This window comes from Sprattus sprattus, assembly GCF_963457725.1.
Source record: "Sprattus sprattus genome assembly, chromosome: 14".
Lineage (NCBI taxonomy): Eukaryota > Metazoa > Chordata > Actinopteri > Clupeiformes > Clupeidae > Sprattus > Sprattus sprattus.
Window position 1 is genome coordinate 2,623,328 of NC_137912.1, and position 10,160 is coordinate 2,633,487.

Here is a 10,160-nt window from a genome sequence, read left to right on the forward strand (position 1 = left end):
TGAGATTTATCACAGTGATGTTAAATCTCATCTGCACTCGCTGCTCGTCTCATTCAGGTGGTTTATTTGACGCCTCTGTGAGTCTTCTCCATCTCTCTCTCTTTCTCTTTTTCTCTCTCTTTCTCTCTCTCTCTTTCTCTCTTTCTCTCCGAGGCCCCTCAAGTCTTCCCCATCTCTCTCTCTCTCTCTCTCTCTCTCTCCTAGGCCCCTCAAGTCTTCCCCATCTCTCTCTCTCTCTCTTTCTCTCTCTCTCTCTTTCTCTCTCTCTCTTTCTCTCTCTCTCTCCTAGGCCCCTCAAGTCTTCCCCATCTCTCTCTCTCTCTCTCTCTCTCTCTCCTAGGCCCCTCAAGTCTTCCCCATCTCTCTCTCTCTCTCTCTTTCTCTCTCTCCTAGGCCCCTCAAGTCTTCCCCATCTCTCTCTCTCTCTCTCTCTTTCTCTCTCTCCTAGGCCCCTCAAGTCTTCCCCATCTCTCTTTCTCTCTCTCTCTCTCTCTCTCTCTCTCTCTCCAAGGCAGTGTGGAATAGCTTTTCACTCCTCTCTCTAGTGTAACTAACTCATATCTAAAGCAAATCATATATCCAAGTATGTTTTAGCACAGTGTTCAGACTCATATGGACTGTGTATATGGTGTTGTGCCACCCCTGGTTTAATGTTGACGGGAATGTTGACCTCCAGTTGGGCTGTCGTCTGCAGGGTTGGTTGGACTGTTTTTCTTTGTATGACTGTGTGCTTTGGTTGGCCTATCATAAACGAATCAGGTTTTATTGGCCAAGTACATTTGCACAAACAAGGAATTTGCCACTTTACCAAGACAAATTCCTCGTTTGTACGAACTTACTTAGCCAATAAAACCTGATTCTGAGTGAGTTGAGATTTTTCGTGTTCTGAAGAAGCGTGTGTGGTTATCCGATGTGTTTCTATAACGACTCTTTAAAGGCGGGCTTTCCATCTCTGGCAGCAAAGTCCATACAGTCGGCAAAGAAAAAGAAAAGGTCTGTGCAGTTTCACAGGACCAGCTGACGGGTCTGGAGATGACAGGGGCCTGGGCAGGATACAGAATGCCTGAGAAGCCCTGCACACAAATCACAGCATGACTCTCTCTCTCCTGTAAACAGCCTCCTTGCTCTGACGATCTCAGCAGTCAAGTGTCTGTTTTTATAGTACTCTTATTGTCTTAAATGTACATATGTAATTATTTTGTCATTTTTGATTAAACATTTAACAGATCTGTTTTACCCCGTGCCTCTGTAGTTCATTTCTTAACACTGACTCTTGCATTACGCTCCTGTGTCATTTATGTTGTTTTGCTATTTTATTCCAAAACATTTATGCCCATAAGAGGATTCTGGTTGATTTGGTTATTTACCAAACTGTCAATTATGGTTTGGTTAAATTCAAACATTGAATTAACCAGTTTAACTGAGCTTATAGTGAAGTTTAAATGATTTGAGGGTTTTTTTTTTTTTTTTCAAGCTCTACTCATCAGTCTCAAGAATAAAAGATTACAACCTTGGAATTTCCAGATACTTGGACGGTTCTTGGTAATGACATAAAACATTGGTGTTTATAACATTTGAGGGACAGCGCTTTCCTTGGTGTGTATCGTATCATCAATGACTGAATGGCGCCACCTGGCGTGCAGTTTAGCATTGCCGACGAGCGTTAGCCTAAACGACAATTTCTAATTAACCTGTTGAGTATTAGCTCGCATATGGGGATGTGTTACATTAATACAATGTTTTTCTTAAAAAAATCTAATCAATAACGATTAACTGTCAAGATTGACTCTTACCTGCAACGTATATGACCTAGTGGTGTTTTTGATGCCTTGCCACTTAACCTATTTATGCGAATGAGCCAAATAATTTCATGAATTCCCCACTTAAAAAGTGAGAATAATTTAATCTTAAAATCTCGATCTTTGTTCTACATTCGAGGCATTAATTCAGTGTTACCGCCCATTTGCAGTACGTCAATTGGACTAAGGGATGCGTCGGGATAAGTGGAAACTCCAAGACTGAGAAACTTTCTCGAAGGTGCCGCAGTCAACAAATGTATAGGTTACACGGGTCTATTGCGACATAAATGCTAACATATTGGGAGTATCTTATTCTTTTTTACTGTTCATTTAACTTTGTGTTTTCTTGTGTGGAAATATGCGCTGAAGACCTGAAGAGCCTACGTGCAGAACTTGGAATCCTCTGAGAGCTTCCTCACTCCGGGCTGATGGACTAAAAGTAGGCTACTCTGTTTTTCAACGCATTATAGCCTATTGTTTTGTGTGTCGTTATCGGTATTATTTTTGACTGACGTTTGGCATACGACTGCGTGATAACTTTTTGCGAGGATGCTGGCAAGGAAAAGCATAATACCCGAGGATTTCGCTATACCGGCACTTGCATCGCGCGTTCCCCGAAAACCTGTCTTCCGAGACCGCGTTAACAAAGCGCGTTTCATCGCAAAAAATGGCTCTTGCAACCTGGCGCACAAGAACATCCGTGAACAGGGCCGGTTTCTTCAAGATGTTTTCACAACTTTAGTGGACCTCAAGTGGCGCTTCACACTGGTAATTTTCACGATGACGTTTCTTTGCAGTTGGTTACTTTTTGGCATGGGTTGGTGGCTTGTTGCCTTCGCCCACGGAGACCTGGACCCGCACCGCGGATCCGGCATCGATAAGTGTGTCACTCAAGTCAAGTAAGTGCATCTTACAATGTCCTTTATATGGTATAGCCCAATATAAGATCAATATCCTGTATATGGTATAGCCCCAAATAAGATCAATATCCTGTATATGGTATAGCCCAATATAAGATCAATATCCTGTATAAGGTATAGCCCAATATAAGATCAATATCCTGTATATGGTATAGCCCCAAATAAGATCAATATCCTGTATATGGTATAGCCCAAAATAAGATCAATATCCTTTATATGGTATAGCCCAATATAAGATCAATATCCTGTATATGGTATAGCCCCAAATAAGATCAATATCCTGTATGTGGTATGGCCCAAAATAAGATCAATATCCTTTATATGGTATAGCCCAATATAAGATCAATATCCTGTATATGGTATAGCACAAAATGAGATAAATATCCTTTTTATGGTATAGCACAATATATAAGATCAATATCCTGTATATGGTATAGCCCCAAATAAGATCAATATCCTGTTTATGGTATAGCCCAATATAAGATCAATATCCTGTATATGGTATAGCCCCAAATAAGAAATGACATAAGTCTAAAAAAAAATACATTTATTTAACTTCACATCCTAGACAGCAGAGGGAACTGTAAAATTAAGTATTTGAAGTTATTTTGAGATCTGAAGATATCAAAGTAACTAATTTCATGATACTAACCCATAGATGACTAAGTTCACTGTAACAAAAGGGTGTTATAATAATTTTCTTTGGGGGGGGGGGGGGGGGGGGGTGTCACAATCATATCAACACATTTTGAATGATTGTGACCAATGTGTATTTTGCATATTGAATGGTTCAGAGGAATTTCGCTTGAAACAATGCTCAATAGCTTCTTCTAACAAAAACAGAAATAGCTTCTATATCGTCACATAGTTTCAGTGTCCTAAATGCATCCTTTGTGTGTTTAAAGTAAGATATTGAAACATGCTATTACGTGCCTAATCATGTTGTTCTTATGGTTTTTTTCACTTCCGGCCTATTTGTTTCCGCCCTCCTCTTCGGCTCCTCCTCTCTCTCTCCCTCTCACCCTCTTCTTCTCTCCCTCTCCTTCTCTCTCTCCTTCTTTCACCCTCTCCTTCTCTCACTCTCTCCTTCTCTCCCTCTCCTTCTCTCTCTCACCCTCTCCTCTCTCTCTCTCCTCTCACCCTCTCCTTCTCTCTCTCTCCTCTTTTCTCCCTCCTTCTCTCTCTCTCCTCTTCTCTCCCTCCTTCTCTCTCTCTCTCCTTCTCTCTCTCACCCTCTCCTTCTCTCTCTCTCTCTGTTTTCCTCTCTCCTCCTCTTCTCCGCTCTGTAGATCGTTCACCTCCGCGTTCCTCTTCTCCATCGAGGTCCAGGTGACCATCGGCTTCGGCGGGCGCATGATCACGGAGCAGTGCCCCGCCGCCATCGCCGTCCTGATCACGCAGAACATCGCCAGTCTGATCATCAACGCCGTGATGCTGGGCTGCATCTTCATGAAGACGGCGCAGTCGCACCGCCGCGCCGAGACCCTCATCTTCAGTCGCCACGCCGTCATCGCCGTGCGCAACAACCACCTGTGCTTCATGATCCGCGTGGGCGACCTGCGCAAGAGCATGATCATCGGCGCCGTGGTGCGGCTGCAGGTGGTGCGCAAGACCACCACGCCCGAGGGCGAGGTCATCCCCATCCACCAGATCGAGGTGCCCACCGAGAGCGCCGTGGCCGGCAACAACATCTTCCTGCTGTCGCCGCTGGTCATCTGCCACGTGATCGACAAGACCAGCCCCATGTACGACCTCTCCGCCATGGAGCTGCAGTGCAGCGACCTGGAAGTGATCGTGATCCTGGAGGGCGTGGTGGAGACCACGGGCATCACCACGCAGGCGCGGACCTCCTACGTGACGGAGGAGATCCAGTGGGGGCACCGCTTCGTGCCCATCGTGGCGGAGGAGGAGGGCGTGTACTCCGTGGACTACTCCAAGTTCGGCAACACGGTGAAGGTGAACACGCCGCGGTGCAGCGCGCGCGAGCTCGACGAGAAGCCGTCCATCCTCATCCAGACGCTGCAGAAGAGCGAGCTGTCGCACCAGAACTCGCTGCGCAAGCGCAACTCCATGCGCCGCAACAACTCCATGCGCAAGGGCAACGCCGGCATGCGCCGGAACAACTCCTCGCTCGCCGTGCCCAAGGTGCAGTTCTTCACCCCGGAGGGGAGCACGAGCGTGGCGGTCACATGACAGGAGGCCTTGCCGCCCTGGCTCTGGAGGGCACACCTCCGCTGGCACACTTTCAGGGTGCCCCTTGCCCGCCTCGGACTCTTATCATTGCTGCCACCACTGCAACCACTCGTAACACATATATTCATCATTTCCTCATATATCAAAGGAAACTCATAGCAAACCTTCACCTGCCTAAGTACTCACCCATGCAAAGGACACATTCTACACACACACACACACACACACACACACACACACACACACACACACACAGAACACATACACACACACACACCACACCATATTCTTTCACTGCTGTAAAAATTATGTTTTTGGCATTAAATGGCACTAAATGAGACAACACAGCTCTTGCGCATTCGTTTCTCCTTTGGGTCCAAAGCTATTTAGTCTTTCGTTGTTAGTCAGTGTAGGTTGTTCCATGGATAACAATGGCTTTAATAAACAGAAATATGTGATAAGTGGTTACTCCAAATGCTGATCAGGTTTGTGGTAATCAATATTAAAGAGCTAATTCACAGATGTATAAACAGCAACTACAGCGCAGTTGTCACTGATGAAAGCTATAGCTCGCTTGTGAACTGATGCCCTTTAAAGATATGTTTGCTGAAATCTTGCTCAGTCAAAACTGGTTACCTACAAAAATATACCCTAAAATGCCAAACCCTGCAATAATGCTTCATATATAATTGAAAACGAAAATGTTGTTGTTGTTGGTGTTGTTGTTGTCACCCCCCGAATCTGTATTTTAGGAGTACGCCAAAGGAGAAAGACGAAAGACAAGCAGACAAATCCAACACTGTAGTTCTGTCATTTCTTATGAGCTACGCCTAAGAAGTCGGTTTAGACCACTTTGAAGCTCCCACACATTTGATAAGCGTGTAACTAATGAATGGGTGAGGCTTGGCTTGTTGATTTTGGGTGAGATTGTCTTCCTTTGATGATGAAGTTAACGGGTGCCATCAACAAGACTGAGTGAAATGTCGGCAGGGACTGAGAAAGGTGCAAGACAACCACAAGGGTGTTCATGAAAGACCCCATAACTTCACTAAAACACTCCACAGGTGCCAAATCTGCCAATATAACTCCTAACTTCCCTAAAACACTCCCATGGGTGCCGATATAACTCATAACCTCACTAAAACACTCCACAGGTGCCGATATAACTCATATCTTCACTTCAACACTCCCACGGGTGCAGATATAACTCATAACTTCACTTGAACACTCCATCGATATATGTCACAACCACAAACAGAGTGTCAGTTATGCCCACTTGTTTTCAGACAAGTATATAAAGAGATAATCACAAAATCAGCCAAACTGAAAACAGAAGACCTACAAGGCCTTAGAACCCAGTGACACACATCCTCAGAACCCAGTGACACACATCCTCAGAACCCAGTGATACACAGCCTTAGAACCCAGTGACACACAGCCTCAGAACCCAGTGACACACAGCCTTAGAACCCAGTGATACACAGCCTCAGAACCCAGTGACACACAGCCTCAGAACCCAGTGACACACAGCCTTAGAACCCAGTGACACACAGCCTTAGAACCCAGTGATACACATCCTCAGAACCCAGTGATACACAGCCTCAGAACCCAGTGACACACAGCCTTAGAACCCAGTGACACACAGCCTTAGAACCCAGTGATACACAGCCTCAGAACCCAGTGACACACAGCCTCAGAACCCAGTGTTGCCGGGCAACGGAACCAAGTGTTACAGGGCCTTAAAAAAGTCCCCCCCATTTAAATTTGAAAATGGAGTCTGTCTTTGACCTTGTTTGACCTTGTAGAGTTTTTTTTTTTTATATTCAGTGCGAGTGACATTTTTGTAGAATGCAGAGAGGGGAAAGGTGTTATATAAAAGATCATGACAGCCTGTAATTACCTACATCTGAATGATTAGTATTTGAATATAACTTTGAAAGTGTAAAGTCTTTTAGGCTACTGTCGAACTGTTTAAATAGCCACATTATAATAGTATCGAGAGTAGAATGTGGATTGCAATGTAAGGTAGCAGCTACCTTAGGTGGGCTGCAGATTGGTGTAAGCTTAGAAAATGTTTTAATTAAATTATATTTCAAAAATTTAGATTTTCAGTTGTTAAGGTCAGAGAGGCCTATCTCGCAGTGCAATGTATATATTCATGAATTTCCAAATCTGCACGGCAAAACAAACTACACTCGAGGTCACGTTTATCTGGCAGAGATTAATTTTCCTAAATGCTGGAAAATGCCTGGTTGCACAAACCAGCTTGCACGTGCTCTGTTGGAGTTAACTGTTAGACACAGCCTCAACACCTGAACGGGACCTTGAATTCAACAGGATTAACAAACCAGAACCAAATGAAATGGCGCAAAGAGAACGGGTAAGATCTCCGAACATTCTATTACAATGTATCTTTTACAAAGTAACATTCTCAGAACGGTGTGGCTTGCTGTTCTGAAAGATCTGCCGTCTCATGAAATACTGCGTTTTTTACTAGCTATGTGGAGTTGCCATTTTACCGCTAGTTATTGTATGCAAACTGGAATTAGATGTCAGTATTATGTAAAGTGAAATTAGGGTAACTGCTATAGTTTTGAGATATTATTTTCTTAGTTGATATATTGAATTTTAGAGATGTCACGGTGGGACGTTAAGGTAATTTATTTTGGGTTTATGCTAATCTGCTAAAGTTAGCTATCAGTTACCAGTGGTGGTGCTACTCCACCTTGCTTGCTAGCTAGGAAGTTACTTAGCTTAACCTTTCTCAACTTGTCCTGAAAATATGATCTGTCTCAAGTAACAAGTAATGTTAATTTGATTATTTGTTTGTTGTCAAACACTAATAGGCCCTAGGCTTCTTTACTATATTATGTAATAAATGCTCTTTGCATTCATTGCATTCTGACAGGATAATGTATCGAATACAGAGGAGTTGATCCTTGCTAGTAGTGTGTGTCTCTATTTTAGGTAAATAAGGATCAGAACAATAATATAGCATATATTCATTTAGTTTTTGATTACAGAAACTGTGAACTACACATATTACGTAAACCCATGCACATCATGCATGCAGTTACCATCTGTAGCCACCAGGGCGCGACAAGCAAGTCTCGAGAACAAGAGTAGAAAGTCTCAGTTCGCCAAAAGTAGAAGTCTCTTGCAGCAACCTGCGGGAAGGCGGGCTGTATCTTACTTGAGAAGTACAAATTAATGTTTGTAATGAATCATTCGAGACTGAATGCCTAGGCTACATCAACTGAACGTTAGCCTACATTATTCGTTAGGGAGTGGGGTGGGCTGAGGGTGAAAGCCTTTCATTTGGTTATCGTTGGCAGGACATCGTAAACAGTTGCTGGTACAGGTTAATGATTAATTCACGCAAAACGGCTGAGAAGTAAAAATAGATAGTTATAATTATTAGCAATGCTATTGTGCATTGTGTCTCTATTTTAGAGAAACTCATAGGACGACGAGTCCTGATGCAACTCATAACATCTTTGGGCTGCTTCTCCTTAGCAGGATAACTCCAAAACGTTCGTAGGCTACTACATTGCATATCTATATTGAACAAATTGATTCAAAGATTATTATTATTTGGCTTACAAAATGTAACACTTTGCGGAGGTGGTTTAATTGGTTGCAATTTACGCATCCGAGTCGAGCACTGCAAGCATTTGTTGAATATATCTTGCGGGTGATTGCAGCCTACCGGGTACCGGCTAACCGCACGACTGCGCAATGCATACATGCATTTTAGTTTGCATGGCGTTGTCTTTTAAACTAAGTTATTTAATGCATCTTTAAACATACAGATGTGGAGCTCTCTGGTTATTCACCAAGAAGTAAAGTCATAGTCAGTAGGCTAATGTGGAACGTGAATGAACTATAGATTGAGGAAGTGGTTATTCCCAGAATGCATTGCAGAAATGCACACAATTTGATTTAAAAGCGTGTTATCTGGACACTGTGCCGTTGTTTTTCTTTTCTGAAATAGTAGTGTAATCGTAGATGTTCACTTAATCAACTAGAATAGCCATGTGCGTGAAGTGAAATGTATCGTAGCCGTCATCGTGAATTGTAAGTCCATTCATTAGTCGCTGAGCTCGTGCGTGAGGTAGGCAGTACAGTCTGGGTTCTCTTCAGATCGTATAAATCTTTCGCCTTTTACTAAAGATTTCCGTGGAGAGGACCATTATGACTTTTAACTAATTTTTTGATGCCCTGCCTCGGCGGGGCTTCCTATTCATGTGAAAAATAAATCATTATTGTGTGCTTTATTCTGCGAATATCCTATCTGTTCTCCTTGCGTAGCCAGATGAATGAATGAACAAGGTCGTTACAGTTCTTTCTAAATGTCACGTTGCTGCCTGTGTAATTGAGTGACGGACAGACATGTAATTTACTTGTATATTTTGTTGGCGTTAAGAGTGCCGTTAAATCAGGCTAGGCGCGCATGCTTGAAGGGTGGTTCACTGTGTTTCAGACAAAACTGGAATATTATCTTCCTTGTTAAGGGTACGCCCACGTGTTGCCAGAGTTTTATGAACATGCCCATAGTTCAAGGCATGACATTTTGATCCTTTCGCTTCGAATGTATGGTCTTTCCGAGTATTTCTGTTGGTGCACTGAGGACTGAAGAACTAGCCTACTGTCCACGCATGCAAGACAGAGCAGTGGCATAAATACCCATCATGCTTTGCGTTGTATTTAAAGTACATTATCCTCAAAAGATGGTTATATTGAGAAGTAGGAAAAGACGAGACGGCGTCTGCATGACTATCTTTCTGATGAAACTGCTAGACTGCCAATCCGTTCTTTGACTCCGAAAATCCCGAGAATGGGGCTTTTTTCTCTCACAGTCACGACTTTCCTCCTGTGCTTTCTGTAAATGGCCAAGTTTGCTTAAATAGTTCACTTTTTAGTGCAGCTATTGTGGGTTGTACGGTAGACATTCCCAGAGCCGATGTCAGTAGAAATGTGCTGCTGCTGGATCGGGAAGTTTTTTCAAAACCGCCCGCGTCTGATTCCCAGCATGCCATGCGCCTTAAATTATTGTTTTAATGCACTTTGTATTTGTACTCGCACACTTCTCCTGCATAGTTTGAGTAAATCAATCAATGTATTGAAGTTAATCAACGCTTTGATGAATCGTGCAATATAATTCGTTATAACCCTTAACGTGAACTATAGCGCCGAGGAAGGCTTTCTGAACTCGTTCCTTAACTTATTAAACACTCATGGTTCTTTT

General features: G+C 43.2%; 2 protein-coding genes across 14 annotated transcripts in view; both read left to right on the forward strand.

The window, feature by feature from the left end:
• abcc9 (ATP-binding cassette, sub-family C (CFTR/MRP), member 9) overlaps positions 1-1,236 on the forward strand; it is an 88,131-nt gene extending 86,895 nt beyond the window's left edge. For all 13 annotated transcript variants that reach the window (XM_080851410.1, XM_080851419.1, XM_080851418.1 and 10 more), the window contains one exon: positions 1-1,236. This exon is cut by the window's left edge and continues 1,527 nt beyond it. The gene's annotated coding sequence lies outside the window, so the exon portion shown is untranslated.
• Positions 1,237-2,348: 1,112 nt separating this feature from the next.
• Positions 2,349-4,912, forward strand: kcnj8 (potassium inwardly rectifying channel subfamily J member 8; the record flags this gene model as incomplete). The annotated part of the gene is made up of 2 exons (XM_080851434.1): positions 2,349-2,698; positions 4,009-4,912. The coding sequence occupies 2 exons, from the start codon at positions 2,349-2,351 to the stop codon at positions 4,910-4,912; spliced, it is 1,254 nt and encodes a 417-aa protein (XP_080707560.1).
• Positions 4,913-10,160: the final 5,248 nt, after the last annotated feature.